This window comes from Zonotrichia leucophrys, chromosome 4 (genome assembly GCF_028769735.1).
Source record: "Zonotrichia leucophrys gambelii isolate GWCS_2022_RI chromosome 4, RI_Zleu_2.0, whole genome shotgun sequence".
Lineage (NCBI taxonomy): Eukaryota > Metazoa > Chordata > Aves > Passeriformes > Passerellidae > Zonotrichia > Zonotrichia leucophrys.
The window spans coordinates 50,134,257-50,156,721 of record NC_088173.1 but is presented as its reverse complement, the minus strand read 5'-3'; the positions used below and the strand labels follow the sequence as shown (position 1 = coordinate 50,156,721).

The 22,465-nt window shown below is 40.5% G+C and overlaps 1 protein-coding gene across 6 annotated transcripts in view; it reads left to right on the top strand.

Moving 5' to 3' along the window:
• ADAD1 (adenosine deaminase domain containing 1) overlaps positions 1-22,465 on the top strand; it is a 32,185-nt gene that overhangs the window by 3,721 nt on the left and 5,999 nt on the right. For 4 of the 6 annotated variants that reach the window (XR_010439956.1, XR_010439955.1, XR_010439958.1 and 1 more), the window contains exons 6-13: positions 23-145; positions 241-364; positions 543-713; positions 1,515-1,741; positions 2,230-2,467; positions 2,856-2,988; positions 3,155-3,255; positions 12,843-12,913. Coding sequence is in view for 2 of the 6 variants with exons in the window: in XM_064711617.1 (XP_064567687.1) it covers positions 23-145; positions 241-364; positions 543-713; positions 1,515-1,741; positions 2,230-2,467; positions 2,856-2,988; positions 3,155-3,268 (1,130 nt within the window). In the remaining 4 variants the exon portion in view is untranslated. Of the gene's footprint in view, positions 1-22; positions 146-240; positions 365-542; positions 714-1,514; positions 1,742-2,229; positions 2,468-2,855; positions 2,989-3,154; positions 3,865-12,842; positions 12,914-22,465 lie in introns of those variants that run through there. The other 2 variants (XM_064711617.1, XM_064711616.1) reach the window with 1 other exon arrangement.

Below are 22,465 nucleotides of genomic sequence, written 5' to 3'. Positions count from 1 at the left end.
TGGATTCTGTTGTTCCATTTAGGAGGAGAACATATCTATCAAAAGCTCTCACAAATGCTGGAGGAAGTGTTCAACCGCCTGACCAGCCAACACCCCGAGTACCAAAGCTGTGGCAGCTCCCTGGCTGCCTTCATCATTGAGAAGGGCAAGTCTGGCTTGGTTGGGAGCTTTGGGGAGGGGGAACACTGAGAGCTTGGGGGCAGCCAGCCCTGGTGAGCCCCCCACCCTGTCTGCTTTTAGGGGGGCAGCACGAGGTGGTGGCTCTGGGGACGGGAGAATGCAACTACAGCCGGCGCGTGGAGTCCTGCGGGCGGCTCCTGCACGACAGCCATGCCATCGTCACTGCCAGGCGTTCCCTGCTCAGGTGGGAGTGTCCCTGCAGATCCTTCCCTTGCCGCCCCTTTGTGCCACTGGCACTGCTGCACTTGAATTCTATACTTAAGGAAACAAATAATAAATAATAATGCAAACGCGTATCCAGATTATATATAATCATTTATTAAAGTATTCAATGTAAAATACATAATTTGCTTTTATTTTAGATACTTGTACAGGCACCTTTTGCTGTTCTATAACAAAAATCCAGCCAAGGCAGATAGATCCATATTTTGCACAGCACCAGGCTCGAAGCTGCTTACCTTAAAGCAGAACATAACTCTGTCTCTCTACATGAACCAACTTCCAAAAGGAACTGCTCAGTTAAAATCAGAGGTGTAAGTACCGTGGCATTTCCTGACATAATAGTGGAAGGTGAATTTTTATTTTTGTTTTGGGAACATTAATGTACAGGGTAGTCATGATGTATGTGCAGTACAGCTCAATATGGTGATACAGAAAATTTCTTTGTGGGTTATATAAGTTCTTGGTTTTGTTTCTTACAGACAATGAGCTGTTAACCCCTTTCCCAAGATAGTAATAAAATACTATAAAATCATGAAATTAACCATTGAGCAAGTGGATGTAATGACCTAATGCCATCAAATGCACTACAAGATTGGAGTACAAAAAGCCTTGAATTGAAACCAAAGGCTCTGCTTTGATGTCTTACCTCTTTGTAACTATGGGAAAAAACTGTTTTGCTTCAGAACAACCACTGGTTTGTCTCCCTTAGGTGTTGTATCTACTTACTTAAATATTTTGAATCACGGCGTGAGTTATGTTTTTAAGGAGATTTTAAGAACCTTACAGCTGTTTTTTCGCAAGTAACTGTTACAGTGTGAGTAGACAAAAAGTGACAGCTTGTTTGCAGCTGTTTGATTTTTTTAATGTGTGCATTCAAATTAGACTGGTGGCTAAGATTAGATTGAGTGGCCATTTCCTATTTAAATACTGATTTCAGTATTCTAGGCACTTGAGCAGCTCAGTCTGGTGTTTTTAAGAATTACAGACATTGAAGATAACACAAGGCCTAGATGTAGTGGTGATTTTTTTGTCAAAAGCAGCCTTAGCTAGCGCTTACTGCAATCTCTGATCAGTGATTGCTCACTGAAATCTGTTCTCCTGTCCTGCCACAGGCATCTGGGTCCCCAGTCCATCTCTGCTTACGAAGCCAGCGAAGAGCTGAGTCTGCACGTTGCCCTGGAAGGCAGGATTTACCTGGCTGTCTGCTGTCCCCCCAAGACTGTCAGAGTGAGCAGCATGTCAGCTGGGGACAAACTCACCAAGTGGGAGGTGGTTGGTCTTCAGGGAGCCTTGCTGAGCCACTTCATCGAACCCGTGTACATCAGCAACATTCTTGTGGGTATGTTCAGTGCCAGCTCCACGTGGGGGGTTTGTTTCTGTATTCCAGTTTGGTTGCATTTTATAAAGCATGAACTAAACCAAAAGTACTTGGAAGAATTAAGAATTGTTCTTTGAGATGCAGTGAACCAAAGTGTATTTGTTTAGTAGGCAGTCAGAAGTGCTGTTGAATGTGAGGTAATGTGGGCAAACTCCTCAACATATTTTCTAGTCTGGAAGGTTGAAATTCTGTTTGAGTAGGGAATGTAAAGAGCTGGTGAAAAATAGTGGTTCAAAAAAGAAAACATTTTCCAGTAAAAATAATGGTGCCTCCGGAGAAGAAAATGGGAAATCATTTTTGTTCTGTGAATTGAATATTGGAACTGATCTTTACAAACATGAATTTTATGGGAAAAATGACTATAATAGATTAAGAATGCAGAAATATCTGCATTTTTAACTATTTAATTTGATGTACTTGCATGTGGCTGATCTTGTCCTGTTCACTAGGAAATGGAAGTTGTAAGGACACAAAAGGACTGGACATAACCATAAAGCAGCGTCTTGATGATGAACTCATTTCGAAGCTTCCTGTGCATTACCTGGTCAACAGATCTCACATTTACTTGGTGAAAGCTGCACTGCCAATCCAAACAGATTTGAACCAGTGGTCGCTTAGTTTGAATTGGACATTGTCAGATGCATCCTTGGAGGTTGTGGATGGATTAAGTGGGAAAACCACTGAAAGGTCAGTCTTTATCTTCATTTTAATTGATATAATGGGTTTGTGCTGGCTTATTGGAGTATTCAGTTTTCTAAGCTATGAGAGGAATTCTCTCCTGTGTTAGTTGAAAGCATCCTGTGATTAGGTGAAGTTTTAGAGGTCTTGTAAGCTCACAGTGAGATTCCAAGACACCGAACAAAACAGCTCTCTCAGTGGAGATTGCCTGTAGTAGTGAAAATGTTTTATCTTTCACCATGCATAAAACTAATTGGGATTCCACTTGAGATGGGTTCCAGCACGGTGGCATTCACCAGGTGTTAGTGGGGAGGGGAAAACCCCTGTGAGGCTCAGAGCATCTCCCGCAGTGAGTTTGTTCCTGAGTTCCATGGCCGTTTCCCCGCTCTGCCCGCAGCTCCCCGTTCCGCAGCGGCACCTGCCTGGCCAGCCGCCTCTGCAAGGCCGCCATGTTCAGCCGCTTCAGGATGCTCGCCAGGGAAGCAGGACGGGCTGACCTGCTCCAGTTTCCAACGTACCATGAGGCAAAGGTGAGCTGACATGGGGAGAGGGCTCATTTTTGCAGTGCTTGTGCTTATTGCATGTTGGTGGTAGAGAACTCTGATCCCTCTGAGTAATTCTTGAGCTTTTTCTACAGATCTCTCTGTAACTGTAATTCTTGAGATTTTACAAGGTCTGTCTGTTTTCTTCTTTTAGATTAAATCTCAGTTGTACCAAGAAGCTAAGAGCTTGCTGCAGAGCTACCTAGAGCAGCACAGTTACGGATCGTGGATTGTGAAGTCTCCGCATATTGAACAGTTCAGTGATTGATGGAGGTGGATTAAATGTCAAGTTGGTTTGAATGATCTGTTTCCGTAAATAGAGTTCTGAGTAGTAAAATGTTCAGCTTTCAAGTTGGTAGTTACAGGAAGAAAACAATTCCAGAACTGCTTCTTGTCAGTTTAAATGCAGTTATTAAACTACCTGTAGTAGTTCAGTCTTTTCCCAAAATTGATGTTTGCTCATAGGTGGGAGTATCCAACAGCTTTGTAAAACTTTGTTCTGCTTTGCCCCCCGGTGCCACCTCATTTCCTCTCACTGACCCTGACTCCTACAAATCCCCACCCTGTGGAATTAACATGGTTTTTTCCTGATAGTTTCAGGATTTCTGTACATTGATTTCTTCTTTTTCCTCCCTTTCTCATAACTTTAGAAAAGAAAAAAAAACAGTAAAAGCTTGATTTCTTTAGAAAAAAGGCATGCTAATATGAGAGTCTTCCAGGAAAAAAAAACACATGGACAATCTGTGCTTATCTGTAGGCATTCGTCCTTTGCTGGGAGTTTTGTTTAGTGTCAGTCTGCCAGCTGGCTTATGGCTTATGTTGTTTGTGCTAGAAGAGTTAAATAATAATTTTTGTCCTTCCAAATGTGAAACCTGGAATGACTGGCTGTTGCTCAACTGTTTTGTGATAATTACTGGTTCTGGTAGTGGGTTTAAAGCATTATGCAGGTGTCAAAGCTGTAATTGAGAAAGTAACGCAATGTAGTACAGAAGTCTCCAGAAACAAGATTTTTTCAGCTTTTGTGATTTGCCTCAAACCCCATCAGCGTTAATGCTTTTGGATGAGTTGGACTCTTGCACTGAAGATGACTTCATCACTGCACTGACAAGTCCTAGTGAAATCATCTGCATACACAGTAACCTGGAAAATAGTGCCTGTCACAAGGGAATTTACTCCTTCTGAGTCCTGGTGGGAACATGGTAGCATTGGGAAGCTGTTGTTGCATGCCATGTTTGGAGTTGGCGTGGTGTTGTGAACAGTGGCGTGTTCAAGCTAGACAGTACACTTGGATTATGTTTGTGATTCCTGTAAATCATGTGAGGGGGGTCACACAGTGTTCCCATACATCAGGAATAGTGAGCATGGGGCTGTAGTCATGTTTCACCTTCTCAGTGTCAGAGGATTCTCAAAGAAGTTCCTCCTCCTGGTGTTTGTTTCTTTCCTTGATCTGTTCTTCCAGCTAATAGGAGAGTCTCCTGTTGGGATGATTGTATGCTGACTCACAAGTTGTTGAAACTCGCTGACCTGTTACTGCTTGGTCCTCGACCTTTTTTTGGCTTATGTGCTCTCTTGTTTTCTGTTACTGTCCCTTAACTTTGGGGGTTGTGTGGTGGTTTTTGGTTTATTGTGGCACATGTTCCACAGACTGTTTGTTCCATGTAATGTTTTCTAACAATGCTTGGGAATGGCCATCATGTTCCAGGCTAGAGCACAGTGTTGCCTTTTTGTAGGGGTGTTAAAAGTTCAATAAATGTCCTTGACAATGCATTAGCTTTACCTTCATACATAGGGGTGCTGGGAAGTGATATACATGTTAAATCTGACACACACATAGCATACCACACATGCATTCTGTACACTCCTGGATTACTTTTTATATGGCCTTAGTCTTCTGCTGAGGTATTGGCCCCAAGGTGTTTCCTGTAGTTGACCCAGAAGCCTTAAATATGTACAGGTACTGAGATTTTTTTGTGTGCTGCAGCCATTTTATTAATTGGACAGCAAACTGAAATTTCCATGGAACTTAGGTGCTGCCTTAGGAAGAGAGATATTTGTTAGTGGAAAGGATGTGTTTGGCTGGACATGATCACTGTGTCCTTGAGCAGTAGCTTGATGGCACCAGTGTAGGTCCAGTTCTTTTGCCTGGATTGTTCTTTGATTAAGTAGCAGCATATGCAGCATGCACCAAGCTAGTAAATGGAAGCATGGAGATGTTGTGTCCAGGTTTTTCCTTGGCTACTTCAGTAATTCCAGCATGTATGATCTTAGAAGCTTGAGAGAGGCAGGAGTGCTGCAGTTGCAGTGCTGAGGCTGAAGCCATTCCCAACAGATCCATGCCCACGGAGCAGGTGTGCATCACACAGATGTGGCACAGAGCAGACACAGGCAGGTGAGTACCAGCAGCAGCCTGTGGCAGGGCTCAGCCTCCCCCCTCCCTTCTTGAGGAGAACTGAGCTCTGGGGAGAAGAATGGATGTACACATGGGGTGTGGGGGTGTGCTTTCCTATTCATGGAGCTCTACCTGGACAGCTGGAGTGACACACAGTGACCTTTAGGAGTGGTACTTCCTGATTCTTGCCCCCACTGAGACTCCCAGCCACATGCTGCTCTCTACTTCCATGCTTCTCCCTTCACCTCCCTTCTGCAGTGGCGTGGAGTGGGGAACTGGGGGCAGAAAAGACAAAGGCCTTGGAGTTAAGAACAATTTACTGGAAACAGCAATGGTTCACATGGGGGAGAAAAAAACCCCAATAACAGACAATAGTGGACAGCTCCTTCCACCATTTTCTGAACCAGAAAAAAATCCTCCCTGGAAGAGGATCCCTCTCTGACATCCCTGGTAATGATGTGAGGTGGTACTGAATGACCTCTGTGTGTCTTGGCTTTGCCCTCTCCTGGATGCTGCAGAAAATCCTATCCTGGCTGGAACCAGAACATTATTCATCCTTTTTACACAGGAACACAGGTCTCATTTCCATAGCCAATGGCTCTCCCTCCAAGATGTTGGTTGAGTTAATTTGATCCATCTCTGTGGGTTCTGTCTATCCTAGATGGACACACAATACATACAGTATTACACAGTTCAACATTACAGACTGTTCTCCCCCAGAAATCAAATCCCCTTCAGGTACAAATTGTGGTTCCCCACTCTGCATTACCTGCCACTTCCCCTGGGTTTTGGGGCAAAAAACAATCCCACAGCTGGTTTTGCCTCAGCCTGAGGCAGGGCTAGTCTGCTGTTCAATGTCATGTGTCATGTCACACCACGTCTCAGACCTGGTAAGTTCACATGCATGGCACCTAAGTGTCACATGCCACATATGTATTCACCCCTGTCATGTCACATGCATTTCGTGGCACATGTCAAACATCTTGATCTGATACTAGAACTGTGCAATCAAGCAAGGGAAGGCAGGTCAGGAAATCAATTTTGATAACTCTTTTTAGGGGTTCTGTGGTTTTTATACAGCATAGTGGGTTTAGTAAAGTTCACCTTTATGCATTTTCAGATGCTTTTTAACAGCATCCTTTTGATCTAAAAACATCTTTTAAAGCTTGGGCAAATACAGAAGCTGGCCCTGCAGATGCTGTTTAACAATGTGGACCTTCCTATAATTAGGGGTAGATTTGACAGACATAACCATGTGTAGCACAAGCACCTTCCTCACACCTCAGCTAGTTCTTTGTGTCAGCAGTCTTTATACAAATATTTCTTTGAAAAAGCATCTTGAAATTCTTGCTGGAGGTGCTGTGTGGGGGGGAGCAAGGCAGCCTGAGCATGGTTTGAAAATCCACAGCAGATCATGGCTACTGTACAAGTGTTATCCCCAGAAGTGGAGCCAGGACAGGCAAAGCCTCCTCTTTCCATGTCTGTGAACCTGCAGCTGTCTCAGAACAGCCCAACTCCAAAGCAGTTTGTGCAGACCAAATGCCACAAAAAGTGTATGTAGTTCCACACTGCTTGTGTTTGTGAAATTGTTAGTGAGCTCCACCTTCTGCCTTTCCTTATGAATACATAGGTGAATATCTCTTTACCATCCTTTCCTGCTTTCTGAACTATTTGACTCTTCCTGCCTTACCTAACACTTGCTGTTTAGGGATTTAGGAAATGTTGTGGTTATTCCATGTGGGATGTCCAGCTGCACAGACTGACTCGGGTAGATTTTACCCATCTGCCAAAGCTGAGGGCTCTTGGGCTTAAGAAAATAATAAAGAAAGCCTTATTTATTAAGAGAATTGTTTCTAATGAAAACTGCTTCTTTGCCCTTTCTGGTTGTTGAGAGCTAGAGCAGCATTACCACAACACTGCCCACAGAGAAACGTCTGAGCTGATTCTGGAAGAGGTTTGTTTGCAAAGCCACGTGTTGTGGCTGATGCTGTTTCTTTCCACATGCTGCATTTAAGAATTTTTGGAGTAAGAAGGTATCTGTGTAAAGAGAAGGATTTTTCTACAAAAATTACCAAGGTAGAAGGAATTCTTATGCAGAAGTTTCTTGCCTGTTTTCTCATATGTGTCCTGTATTCAAGTATTTTTGTTGTTACTGTCATCTGATTTGAGGGGAGGGTGGGGCTTGTCTGTTTGTGGCTGAGGTGACTGACAGTATTTACTTTCCTGAGTCCTTGTGGGTGGGGACAGAGCACTCCTTCACCGTGGGAAGAGAAGATGAGTAGAGAACCAGACGGCAGTGCTGTGAGTATTTTCCCAGTTTTGGCAGAAAGCTGTCATTAACACCCATTTTTTCTTTGCAGCATGCAAGGAAACTGCTGTTTTTTCCATTGTTAGTCTGGTTTTAAGTCTAAGGTGAAGTACCCACCAGGAAAGCACATCAAAGTCTAAACGATGATAGATGATAGCTGCTGTAGTAGGCTGACTTTCATCAATTATAGCCTGCCTTGTTAGTATTGACTTGGGGCTTTTGTGTAGTAAAAAGTGCTCTTACATTGTTTCCTTGTCACAGAACTGAGTCCATCTGCGTTGGGAGTAAGGACATTTCTGAGGTTCCATGGAAAGATTTCCGACATTGCAGTGTGTTCACTTGGATTTGTACATTAATCTTCAATTTCATGTCAGTTTTGTTTTCTGGGACCTCAGTTACCTGCATAGTTGTTATGTCGAGTGTGTTACTGTTCCCATAACGCTTCCCTGTCTCTGAAAAATTTTGGGGAGTATGTATTTTGCTTACACCAATGAGAAAAATGTGTCCTGCAGGAAGCTTGTGTAGCTAAGTAGAACAGCTCAGGAAAAAATGAAGGTTTCTTTTATGAGGGGAAGCAATTTAATAGTCTAAACCTTGTGCTGTATGCCAGCATAAACTGGCATTTTATATTGCTTAAAAAAGGTTATCTGCAGATGTCTTGCTTTGGGCCTGGTACCTGCACAGTTGCATGCTGCTGAATACTTCATTGGGGTTTTTTGTGTGTTTTTTAGAAAAATAGAGTATTAAGTGAGTATTAATTAATAGAGTATTAAGTCCTTTAAAAGGACAGTATCATAACAAAGAAGACTCTAGACATGATTTTTATATGTCTGTGACATTTATTAAATATAATCCACAATAACTTTTAATAGCTTTTTCAATAAATAGTTGTCTCAGGTTGATGACCAAGTTACAATGAATGAGTTTTCCAAAGAACATTGAGCCCCTAGGGCTTACCAAAAGGATCAAGTGTGATCTTAGAACAGACTCTTACCACCCACATTAAGAACATTTAGTGATCCCAAAATGGACAACAAGCTAGTAGTATGCCACATGGCAAAATATATAAATTATTCAGAATTAAATATTTCAATAAATAATGTAGCAGTATAAAAATAAAAATGGTTATACAATTTCTTTCTGCATAGATTGCAAGAATCTGGTCATTTCTTGGTGAAATTCAGGAAACTTTTTCTTCTCATTGGCTTCACACTTCTTGCATGTCGGGTTTGAGAAATTAGGGTCCTGCAATACAGAGAATTTTATTGATTGATGATAACTTCCTTGCTAGCTGGTTTTAACAATGATACTTGAACTTCTATAAAGATTTTTCTTTAACAAAAAACAACCCTTAATATTTCTAGCCTGAGGAGTACTATAAAATGCTTCAAGGATGTCTAGGCCATGGATTTTAGTCTAGTAGTATGACAGAGTGTACTGCATTCATCCCTGAGCCCTCCAGTCATAGACTTTTCTGAAAACTGGCACAGTTTTCAAAGCCATTGCTATGTAAATATTTGTTATGCTCCTAAAAGCAAGCTTTTGTCAGCATAAGATGCTTGACATGATTCAGCAAAGAAAATACCATCTTTAGTTAAATGTTGGCTTGTATGACCCCTAGGGCTCAAATGTATTTTACTGTATTAGATTACCATGCAAATAGATGTTTTCACATAGTTCATAAAAAAAAAAATCCTGTATTTTATGGGTTGGTAACACAGATCTTGATACATGAACATGCTGATTCTGGCATAGTTTTTCACTAATGGTGAAACACTTTTTTATTTCCTTTTTTTTTTTTTTTTTGGTAGCACTTGTAAAAGATGGCCTACCATAAAATCCTCAAGATTCTTCTGGATATTTATTACAGGTTGCTGTTTGTCCTCTTCCAGATCTTGTTTCAAGACCTCCAGTTCTTTCAGGAAGCATGCTAGAGTTGTGTGGTTGCACTCCTAGAAGAGTCAGTGAAATTGTTATATTTATGACTTGTTTTCCTTGTTCCACTTTTCAAAATCTCAGTTCCCTGGGTTTTTTGTCCTCATCTCAGGATAAAAAATTGTTTTCTGCACTGTATTACACTTCATTTGTTGCCCTCAAAGTTATATTGGGAGATGTTATACGGGGCCTTAATTCTGTAGCTTTTGAAAAGTAACTTTCACAAGACACTTGAAGTGTTGCAATATCTCTTGGGGCCCCAAAGCTGCAATATTTACTCCTGAAGCAAGCCTTACTCCTGGTTGCTATCTGAAAATCACGGGTTAGCAAACAGGTGGCCTCTCCTAGAGACATCTTGAATTGATGCATTTTGGTTGCTCTATCTAATGTCTGCATCACAGCTGGTTTTTGAACGGGGTAAATAACTTTGCACACCACTTTTGCAAGCTATTTCAGGCACTCCCTGATAATGCCTTACCGATCAGCCCCAAACATTTGCATTTAAGACTTGGAGCTCTGAGATAGCCAGGTCTTAATGCTGCCAGCAGATGAGAAAAGGGACATAGATAAGGAAGTGGTTGCAGAATCTGACTTTAAATCTATACTGAAACAAAAGTGTTTTTAAGTGAGAAGTCTTCTGAATTAGAAACTTACCAGAGGTTCAAAGCAGCTAACAGATAACTTGTGTAAAGCTTTTAACTACTTGCCAGTACTAAATAATTAATGCTCTTGTTGATTGGGGCTGTTTGCACGCTGAATGAAAGGCAGTACAAATCAGCAGCCTGTCTGCAGTACAGCTGTATTTGGAATACTCTCTGCACACTGCTGAGCTGAGTTTCAGAGAGAGGTGAGCCCAGTGATGGTGTTCTTGTGCCAATAAGCCTCAGCTATTAACTCAGTGCTATACAGCATGATGTACAGCTTATGCATCCAGAAGGGCTTGGTTAAGTTGTATTCATGAAGAGAATTAAGTAGAGCATACCTGAGTTTCATCATTGATGGGGTGCAGAAAACTTAACCATCTTAAACAGAACCAACCAGTGGCTCTGCCTCTAGTTTAGATAAAATGTAGGTGATTTCATGTGGATATTGCTTTAATCTATTTTCAAGTCTGGTTTCATTCTCAGAATTGTTCCTGTGTTAGAGCTAACAGTATTTGCCTCCTGCAAATCTTATACCATCTTTAAATTTTCATGAACCGCTTTTTTCCTATGAATTCAAGCATGTTTGAGCAGGATGAATGAAGTATTAATTTTGTGTTCCTTATTGCACAGAGGCAATGAGATAATATTGCATGTCAGCCTTTCAATGCTTGAGAATAAAAAGGAAAATCAGAAGTTCCTTTAAGAAATTGCACTCCCTAAATTGAATTAAAACCAAACAGAAAATTCAAACTCACCTGTCTGTCATTCGGTGTGTAAAAGTCAAGAAAATTCTGTAGAGAAGGAGGGGGGAAAGTTAATTTTTCTGAAAAAATTACATGGAAAAAACAAATACAAATGAATCTTCAGGTAACAGAAAGTCGCCACTTACGTTGTCGAAGTCTTTCAGGAGTCCTAAATCAGCTATTGAAGCCTCAAGCCGTGCTGCTTTTTGAGTCCAGTTAAGAGGTGCTCCATAAGCTGCACTCATGAGAATTACTGCTGCAACACAGCCAAAGATGAGGGCTTTGCACATGGTGTCAGTGTTATCTGGATGCCAATATTAGAGTTGGGATGGATGGTGAGAGCCGATAAGTTGTCATTAAGCTGTTTAGTGTATTTATACTCTTCTTTCTGGGGGGGGAAAAAGATGGGGGCGTCGTGAAGAAGAGGTTTTATTACACATTTTTTCATATGTTCTACCTGTATGGCAAGAATCATTACTTTTGTTTTTCCTCCCTTGATGACACTTTGGAATTTTTATCAAGCAGAAGGGATTTTACCTACATTCACTGCTGTAAGAGAAGCCCACACTCACTTTTGGCAGCCTCTCTTTGTGCTTCCTGCATGAAACACTTTTTCCTGCACTGCCCTACTCCCCCATAGAACAGGCCACAGAGTATACTCCTGCCATACAAAATGTTGTCCTAAAGGTGTATATTTTAATCATTACTTTAGTGAAGAAGAAAGAAACCTTCTAATTTTAGTAATTGTTGATTAAACAACAGGAAGAAAGTTGGTTTCCTGTCTGAAGGTGGTTTTTTTACCTGTCATCTTTTGCAAAGGCAGTGTAAGCTTAGGTGCCTAACTCAGTCTTTATAGCATCAAATTTGAAACTTTTATGAAAAAAGTCCATCAGAATCCCTCGTTTGGGGATGAGAAGCTCTCCCTTCTATTGCTGTTTATCTTAACACTACTCTTTTCATGGTGTGCAACTTTCACTTTTCTGCAGCTTAAAATGAAAATGTACCACTGTAAAATGTTTACAGATTTTATTGCTGATACTGAACCCGCTGCATCTTGTGGTGTGTATCACAGCACTGAAGTTCGTAGTAGGCAGTCATTTGACACTGAACTCCAGCAAAGATAGTATTGTTTTCTGCTTCATGTGCCTGTTGGCTGATTTCTTTGGGATGTGAAGTGCTTCAAATTAATGGTTTCCTTCACTTTGGGTGTAGGTCTGAGCCCAGTACTCCCCCTGCTGCCCAGCAGGTTCTGATGTTATGTGAAACACAGTTCTGCTCAGTGAATTCAGCTGCTGAAGCTGTGTGGAATAAATCCTGGTTTGCACACTGCTGTTGTTTGAAGTTTTGTAGCATTTAGGATGTGCAGGACTGGGTGGGTAACTGTTTCACCTGCCACTGCATTATGGAAACCCACATTGCATGCTCTGATCCTGCAATCAGAGGGGATGTGGATCTGCTGCTGGAAGTTGGTTAGAATACACTTTAACTTGGATGAAACCCAGCCATCAGTATCATTTTTTTATTAGTGTGTGTCTGTCCCTTAGTCATTAACTCAGTGCTAATTAGCAGTGCCATCCCAGCTCTAGAGAACGTCTTAATATCCTGGTTTTGAAAGAAGCACATTTCATGTCTATGGTCATAAACAAGTCCTAGTAGCTATCTGAGCTTGCAATATTGTAATATTTGTGCAGTTTCAAACTTTTTCTGGCACCTTATATTTGTATCTTGTATTTGTTCTTGATAGTAACCAATATGTAATGAGGTGAGTTACTGAGCACTGGGTTGTCAACTTTTCTTCAGCTTCCTGCTCTTTTCTTTTTCAGGTCATGGAGATCTTAGGAAAAAAAGAAAGCCTGAGCATTCTGTCAGAACTTTTCAGCAAGTTTGCCACCAGGTCAGTACAACATAGACTACTCTAGTTGTAGTCTAGGTGTAATTGGAAACAGCTCTTTATCTCTTCATTCTTTTCAAAGACAAAGAGACTTGCACATCCAGGCAGGAGGATGGAATCTTAATATGCAGCATTTAATAAATTGTGCACGGGAGTTTGAGTGATTCATTTCTGCTTAATATTGTGCTGCAGGATTTGTGGTCCAACAGGAGAAAGCAACAGAGATGTTGTTTTGACCATTTTTATTGGATGTACCAGGTGAGGAAGAGATGGCTTGGAGTGTATTGATGAGCTGAGAAACAGCAAACCCTCAGTTAGTGTTAGCACACAACTCTGCTGTGCTGGTCAGATTTCTGTTATCCTGCTCAGTCTGTGCTCACATTTATTACTGGGCAAGGAATTACTTGGGGTTTTATTCATGATTTAATCCTCCCAGCTTTACTTCACTAGAGTTGCTAGCATTTTAACAGGAAATAAAGTTATTCTTTTAAATTGTCCTGGAATCACAGAGGATAAAGTAATGCTACAAATGCAGACCTGGAAAAGTCCTGACTTTTTAAAGTTTTGGGGTCAGGTACCAGTAACCATATCATACAGTGGGGTTTTTTTTGTTTTTTTCTTTGTTTTAATGCACTATTATGAAAGGTAAGTTGATTGATATCTCATTTTATCTCCAAATTAAATTACACTAAAACAATGATATAAGAAAATGCACCCTGCCTGAAAAGCTTTAAGAAACAATGAAAGCCTTACCTAAATTTTTAAGGAAGATTAATTAGCAGTAAGCTACATATTTTAAAGGGAAATGGTGTTTATGAGTCAGGGGTTGGGAAAGGGAGAAGATTCTTGTTTTAGTGGATTATTTGTACTTGTAGTACTTGTGCGTAATCTTTTCTAATTTAAAGAAAAAGGGCTGATTTTCTCTTTTACAAAGTGACTAAAAGTAAATGGCACACACTGACTAAACCCCTAATCTGTACAACTTCAAAGTCTGGAAAAGTTTTTACATAGGATCTGACTCCTCTCAGTTCAGACTTACTTGTCTTTCTAATCTGAGAACTTCCATCTTTGCTTTTTTGTTTTGTTTTGTTTTTTCATTTTCTGCCCTTGCAAACCTGCTGACTGGTGAATTTTGGGGACAGGTTGTGGTTTCAGTGAGGCATTTGGCATCTTGTTGATCAAGGTGCTTGCCTCCTTTCTCCATCCCCAGAACAAAGCAGTATTCAGCTGAAGTCAATGTCTTGGTTGGTACTTGAGTTCATGTGCAGATTTTTTTCCAACTCCTATTATAGTACAGGATTACTGTCAATAGAGTCACAGGAATCACAGCAGAGTTCATACATCTGATGAAAGCAATAACCAATTTTTGATCATGGTCTGTTGATTTAACACTTTCTAGCTGTGTTTCAGAGAATTTTGGGGGAACAGAGGTTGACTTCTGCTTGCAGATCTCATAATTTTAAGCAATAACCTATAGAAAATAAACCTTTAGTATTCCTATTCTGCTTAGTAGGGAGGCTCATGGAAACATGTTGAATATTTGATTTAAGGGTTGAGTGACATTTCTTTTTCATTTGATTTTTCACCATCAAAAGGAGACATTTACCACTTTGCTTCTTCACCCTTTTCTTTTCCTCATCTTTGTGCTAGATGCTACAAGTAGAATAGTTTCCAGATAAATGCAGTGGATTCCCTAAAGTATTAGTATTTAAATGTAGGAGTGAATAATGGATTTAGCTAGTTGAATATTGTACTTGATCAGGGACACAGTTTCAGGAGAAAGTGCCAAAAAAACCCGACCCCAAAGTGAGTAATTGTTAGAGTGAATTTTTCCTGCAAGGATGACAGTGGGGATTTTTTTTTTTAAAAAAGACTTTTGGTTTTGGAGGCTTGACTAAAATGGCCTGGAAATAATTGACGATTGGGAATCTCTTCACAAAACCAATGGTTGATGTAATCTTCCATTGAAAGGACCAGCATTAAGAGGGAATACTTTAAAAATAAAAAATGTTCTAGTTATAAAAGAGCGTGTCCTTGGGGAAAGTAACTTTAATCTCTCCTTAGGACCTGTGTGACACACAAATTTCATCTTTCTAAAAATCTTGCCTGTGATTGTTGAATAGGTGTGGATGGTGTTTCCTGTCACTGTAGTCTGCTTTTCAGAAATAATTTTACAAAGGTTATCAACTTTGGAGTTGGTGATTTTGTTTTCTGGTGAAATTCGGTGTGATTGAAAGTCTGAATGAGATGAAGAATTACTGTGAGAGTTCTGGCTGAATGCAAAGTTGGGAAGGTTGATCTATAAAGGGTAAGGATTAAGGTTGGATGTAATGCATGTTAAGATTCCATGCTGTGTTTACAGAGGAAATAGTTCAATTTTTGCAAGATTTCTGGGTGAACTTCAGTGACTTCTTTTTGTCTAGGAATAATCTATCTTCAGGAGCTCCAGCATATATTTACAAGGATGATTAGTCCTGTTTACTCATGTTTTCCTTTTACATCCAAATGGACTTGGTAAGGCTGTCTCCATAGTGAAATGTTGCCAAAACTTGAGTTACCAACTCCCTCTTAGTACAATGTGCACCAAACCTGTTAAAAGTGTTCTTGGTATACCCACAAAATAATACAAGTGTTAACCTCTGCTAGTTTTGGTTCACACTTCTCTTTAGTTGCAGAGCTGTAGAGACCAATACAAATGCACAGCTGGTGAGGCATAAATCTGTTAGGGAAAGCCAAATGGAGGTGTCCTGCAAAGAGGAAATCAAATCAGAGCATCCTGGTCAACTTAATAGGAAAAAGTGCTTTGTTGTGGCTGGAACGAAACTGAGGTCTGTCAGTTACTCTGGGCAGCTCAAATTAGAACGTTTGTTTTTATTTTGGAATGAGAAGTGAAGCGAAAGCCCAAAAGCAAAGGATTTCTGATTTTCAATATTATTGTTTTGCAGTGGAAAAGAGGCTGGTACATACACTGGCAAGCCAGGTTGTTGCCAAACTGTTCTCAGGGTCCGGATTTAAGAAATGTATGATAAAATGCAAGCTGAAATTAATTGCCCTACTGGGTCAAAAGGCCAGTGTCAGGTAATAACCATACAGGATGCTAACAGCCCACAAAGAAAGAACCCGTGTCTTGCCTTTGTGGGAGCTGTGACAGTGCACATGCTAAGCAGATGGCCTAGATTTGTCACTAGATAGGGACAGAAGGTGTTAAGGTACCTCCTCAGCGCTGGCAGGCTCCCAGCTGTGCGCAGGCATTGTTATGACGTTGTTCCTGTTCTCTCAAAGTTCCCTTTCTTGATTCCATTTTCCCTTTGCTTGCTTCAGACTGGTTGTGTGGAATTTACTGGGGAACAATGGGGGCTTGCCCACACTGATTTGTTTTTCCACTGTCCTGTCCAAGGCCAGTATGGTATTCCTGTGCTTCCTTGAACCACTCTTAGGGTCCACAGCACAAATGTTTGGCAGGTTCCACACATCAGCCTACTGTGGCTCTGCATGTTTTGATCCTGGGTCCTGCTAGGATTATTTGATGGTTTTATCTTTTGATCCTGGTACTGGAAGAGGTGGTGAGTCTTCCTGTCTACCTGTGCTGTGGCACTCAAAATTAGGTGGAACTTTGTCCACAAGAATTCCATAATTTCTAGCCTCTCTTTACTGTCCTACTTTTTTGCTGAACACAAGAACAGAAATTTGATTGGTTTGTTGCCCTTGCTTGAGCCATGTGAAGCTCTGCTGTCCTTTTGAAATGAGGGGCCAGCATCCATTTCCCTTCTTCACAAAATCAATTTGAAGTTGGCATTTGCTTTATTTTTGAGTGAGAGTTATAAGGGATACTCCTCTGAAATAATGAATACAAATGCAAATTTATTTGTGATTACAGGGGTAAATTTCAATACTAGTGATCTGCCAAGATGTGCATTTGAACATAAAGCTGGAGAAAAAATATCTTTTGCTAGGAAAATCCTCTGTGTCAGTGTGATTCAGATCTAAGGAGTATTCTTGATTCTTTAACTTTTACTCATGATGAAAATAGTTTTATTAAGATAGATGGAGGAGAGCCATCTTTGGTCCTAATGCAAATGCTGTAATAGACAACCTGAATTTCTTACATGTCTGTAATGCCTTGTTACTACTAAAAATGACAGTTTTAAGGAGTTTACATCTGTTCCTGTTAGGCACAGCAGTTCAGTATCTCCAGTTCATTCAAGAACACTCAACACAATTGTTTCATGTATAGAAAAATTATGTTCAGTTGATTTAGTGCAAGAACATCAGTACAGGGATCAGAGCTATATTTTATACCCTACCCAAGGTCTCATTGTAATATGTGTGAGACATAATGAAATTTATTCAGTATGGTACGAGCATATTTCATAATTCAAATCCTGTGGTGATTTTAGAAATCCCTGCCCCTGGAGCTGCACGTCTGCCCCAGCCACATCATGACCCCGCAGCCGAGCGAGCCCCGGGCGTGCGTCAGCCTCCCTCCTGCAGCTTGGTTTTCTCAGAAAGGAAATGCATTGCGTGGGCTGCAGAGGAGATGGGGTGCTCTGCCTCGCCTCTGATCTGGACGATTGGGGTAGCACCTGTGTCAGCTCCCGCCCAGCTCGCAGCCTCAGCGGAGAAATCAGACGGGACAGCGTGCGTGCTTCTTTCCTTGGCTCCCTAAAGAGCGTCACTAAAGGCTCTGGAAAATCCATGGATCTTGGTAGAAGCAAGTTGTTCCAAGGTTGTGTTGGAATGGGGAGGGTAAGTTTCTGCAGTACTCAGCCAGTTAGGAAAAAGAGTAGTAAATTCCAAACCAGTGGAAACTTTTTGGGTGGCAGAATTGCAAGAGGCGTGAAACACTTCAGACCTAGAACATGTTTTCTGTTGAAATGCATGCACTGTTATTGTTATTCACATTACAATAATGCCTGGCCATGATGAGTGAAATCCAAATCCCATCTGTTTACTCTATGAATACAGAAGGACAGAAGCTGCTGTCATGTCACATTGAACACACTGCTGAGCAATTATGGGTAATAATAATTCCTAGAAGACTTGAGTTCAGCAGGATTAAGGTTTAAAGTCTTGCACATCAAGGTTTCCTGGAGTTTGGGAAAGATGCTTCTACACTTCTGCAGCTCTGGAGGCTGTTTACAGCAAGGCAAGACTGAACAGCACAGTAGCAGAAAGAATATGTCTGGTGTTCACCCTTGCTCTTCTGAAGCAATGGAATGTACTCTGAGAAGAGTGGGCTGAAGTATCCAAATACCATAAAACCATTTGGTCTGTGACCTCATCACGCCTATTACCATTTACTTTTGCTCACTAGTATTAAAAAGTGCAGGAAATAGAAACTTTGATCATGTAGTTAGAGGTTTCATAAGGGACCACAGTGATCTGATTAGAGTTTACACTCCTCCTTGGTTTCTGCAATCTTAATAGAATAAGAGAAGTCTATTAAACCACAGAGTACAAGGTTTAAATTACACAATTGCACTGTGTATTAGATGATTTTCTGCTTCAATAGCCAGATATGAAGGTCAGTAGAACCTACTGTGGAAAGTGAGGTTGAAATTTTGGTGCTGGGTTCTCACTTGGTCTCTGGACTTTCTTCATGACCAATTTGGCAATGGAAGCAAAAGCGATGGAGAAATTTGCTGGGGTATTGGTCTTCCCACCGTTATTCAAATTACTGTGCTTTTCATTTTCCATGTCTCGCTGAGGGAAAGATTGACAGTGATTTATTGGTGGCAAGTGCATCACAGCAGCCTCAGTCATATATTCCATAATGAAATGCCTGAGAGAGTAAGCGCTTGGTTCCCTCGCGCTGTCTGGATCCTGTTTTAAAACTTGTAGTAATTCAAAGGGTTTTATATCAGTGAGCAGGAGCCAAGAAGTCCCTGAATGTGTCATTTTGTGCCTGTTGGATTTCAGAGTTTTTAAGAAAAGAATCTTTTGGATTTGGCATATCCAAAATGCAGCATGTGAGAAAAACTGGCTTCCAGGAGGTAGACTGGGAACCAGTAAATGTGTGATGGGTGAGAAGTTCCTTTTTAACCACAGAAAACACCAGTTGTGGAACCAAGTATGAAAAGTACTGTGGTTTATTCTGCTGTAATCACCTAAATATGCTGCTGGCCATGGAGTGACAATCACATCCAAGTGCTAAAGGTGTTGCCTTCTGGAAGGGGAGTGACAAAGGTGGGAGAGGAGGATTTGATGGACCAAAAAAACCCATAAGAAAACAGATAACTAAATGCACCTTCCACCTGTGGACAAGGGAAAAGTGAAGGATTTCAATCTGCTGCAGGATGTAGTCCATAAATATCACAGAATCATGGAATAGCCTCAGTTACAAGGGACCCACCAGGATCAATTCTCACTCCTGGCCGTGCCCAGGACGTTCCCAAGAGTCACACTGTGTACCTGAGAGCATTGTGCAATGCTGCTTGAGCTCTGTCAGGCTTGGTGCTGTGACCACTTCCCTAGGGAGCCTCTTGCAGTTCCCAACCACCCTCTGGGGGAAGGAACTTTTCCTGATACCCAACCTAACCCTCCCTGGTTCACTTTGTGCCATTTCTTCAAGTCCTGTCCCTGGTCATGAGAAGGAAGAAATCATCACCTGCCCCTCGCGAGGGTGCTGAAGATCCTCATGAGGTGTCACCTCAAATGCAAATAAATATCTTGGACACGTGGGGACTTGCTGTAGGGAAATAGAGGATTTCCTATGCCTTAGAAGCTTCCTGCATGAAACTGCTGCTGTGCATTATCACAATAACGATAAAAGGATTTTCAGTGGATTTTTTTCAGATTTAGGCTGCAGAAAGAGAAGTGAAAATGCAATTTTGTTATTATTTTGATTCTAGAAAACTGCTTTTATATTTGGGCTAAATTTATATAATTACTTCTTATTGCAAAACACTCTTATTTTTTTGGTCTTTAATGACCAATCTGGCACAATCCATTTGTTTCTAAATGGAGATGTAAAGATTTGAGACAGATATTGAAATAAAGTACCAGGCTTTTGTCACTGGTTCCTAATCCCTGCTTTCCAAAAGCCTTTTCTGGTAGTTAGTTTTCCATGCAAAATAGGAGCTTTGATCAACTGCTGAGTGTCCCAGACAAAGCTCGTGATATTTCCAGAAGGAAATGAAACATTTTTGCTATGAAACATCTCCTATTCAAAGCATTTTTTTATTGTTTTGATGTAATATGATTTTTTTTCATACTTTGATATGAATTTATCATCAAATTTTGAATCTTGCTGTTTTAAAGAGATTTAATGCTGATGGTTCTTCTTGATCCTGTCAAGATGGAATAATTGGTTATGGAGTATACAAATTAGCCATTGTTAGCATGAGCATCTGAAAACTGAGGTTTATTAGTACAATTATATGTGGTTTTGGTGATCTTTTTTCCCTTTCTGGTGAGATGTTTTTTGTTTTGGAATTTTTAATTGGTAAAACACTTAATGGCTGAAAACTACTTTCCCTGATGGCAGAGGCAAGTCATTATAATACCCTTTGCAAAGGGGAGATGATACCAAGTGATTATTTTAGACATTAAAACCTCTTAAAAATTAGAAGAATTTAAGAAAAGAAGATTATTTACTGCTGAATTAACTGACCAACTTCCTAAAACAAAAAAGTAGAGCCAAGAAGAATATCTAATGGATAGAAGGAAGGAGTTTTGGGAAGATGTCACTTCTTAGGATGGCAACACCTAAGCATGGCAAGAAGATTTTCTGACTTCTTAAATCCAAGAATCCATTTCCTATTTATTTTGGAGGTGTGAAAATGAACCACTGAGTTTTATTGAGTCCTACTACACCTCTTGTTTCCATTTTTGAAGGTGTAAGAGCGAAATTGTTACTTCTGCCAAAAAGATCAGAAGTGACCAGAAGTGATCAAAATCATGTTGGAACAATTGTGATTTGGATTTACTTGGAAAAGGACTCAGCTGCTGTGGAAAACAGAGTAGTAAGAGATGTACAGATTTTCCTGAGGCATGTTGTGACATCGGTACAAAAGGTTATGGTAGATTGTTTGTTTGTTTGCATTTACTCCCAAACCAAAAAATGTCACTCTTCAGAAAACACTGATTGAGGATGAAAAATTTAGGAATTTTTAATTCCCTGCCTTTCCCCTCTTTAAGCCTAGCCTTGGGCTATGTTGCTAGATTCATGGAAGAGCCCAGTTATGCTGAGAAATTCTAGCTGATAAAGCATAGGGTAGAGAAAATGTAGAAATGGCATATAGTAGAAATTTAGATCAGATTTTAGCTGGTTCTTGGTTTCTGTGAGATCAGGATTAACAGTTTTCCCAGCTTGAATCTTTCAGCACTTAAGACTGAGTGCATTTGTTTGTGAAATGAGAGATCATGACTTATCTCATGCTATTCATTGGCTACCATTTCAGGAGGCTTTTTAGAGAGTGGATATGCATATGGGTGGTGTGCAATGAAGGTAGCTTTAGTACAAGGGAAGTTTTTTGGGGTGTTTTTTTTTTTTTTTTTGTTTTTTTCCACATTTATTATCCTTTCAGCAACCTGGTCTGGTGGAAGGTGTTCCTATCCATGGCAAGGGGGTTGAAACTAGTTGATCTTTAAGTGCCTTCCAACCCAAAACATTCTGTGACTCCGTGTACCTTGACTTAAACATCTAACTAAATTTTGCTTAATTTCAAATACTATTGCAAATTTTATCTTCCAAAATTGATCTCCCAGTGTCTCACAATCTAAATGTGCAAAGCCTGTGTGATTGAGACAGATTTCTTTTACAGCACAAGAAACAGTAGCAATTCTGACCTTATTTCCTATATTTTTAACAAAAAAAAAAGGTTAGGATACAGAGTAGCTCTTGTGGTTTGGGTTATAATTTCATTATTAATGAATGTGATTCATAGGTAGAACATAGGGGTTTCCCCCTGTGCTGTGTAGTAGATCCTTGCTTGTGGTAGTTCAGGGTTTTCCCTCTCCTGGTTTTTTAGCTGGGTTATAGAATCTTAATTCTTCTTGTTCTCCTAGATGACTGCATATTAATTTCTTCCTTTCTGCCCAGTCTTGATGGGTTTTTGTAGGATTACCTACAAGGTAAATGGTCAAGTGTGACCTTCAGCAGGGCTGTGGTTCAGAGGCTCCCATGTTGTCATTCCATGACACTGCCTCCCCCGTGCCTGGGGAAGCTGCTGACTCTGCTTTAATCTTCATGAGTAAATGAGAGTGAAATTTCACTGCTGCATTTTGCAGGAACTTGGTGCCTCCTTCTGAATAATCCACTGTTAATCCTGATCTCACAGAAACCAAGAACTGATTTGCATTGATGAATTTCCTCATTTTGATGTACAGCTTTGGAACACTTACCTTATACGTCTGTCCCCTGATTTTGGCTCATTTTTTCCCCCCAATGGAATTGGTGATGAAATAATGCACTTTGGCTTAATAATAGTAGGAATGATGACATGTAGTTCTGAAAAAACACTCTCATCTCCAGAGCATCTCTCCCTTCCAAAAGTAATTTTATTACTTTATTCCAATTTACTCCTGCATTGCCATGTGGCTAAATGATTTTTT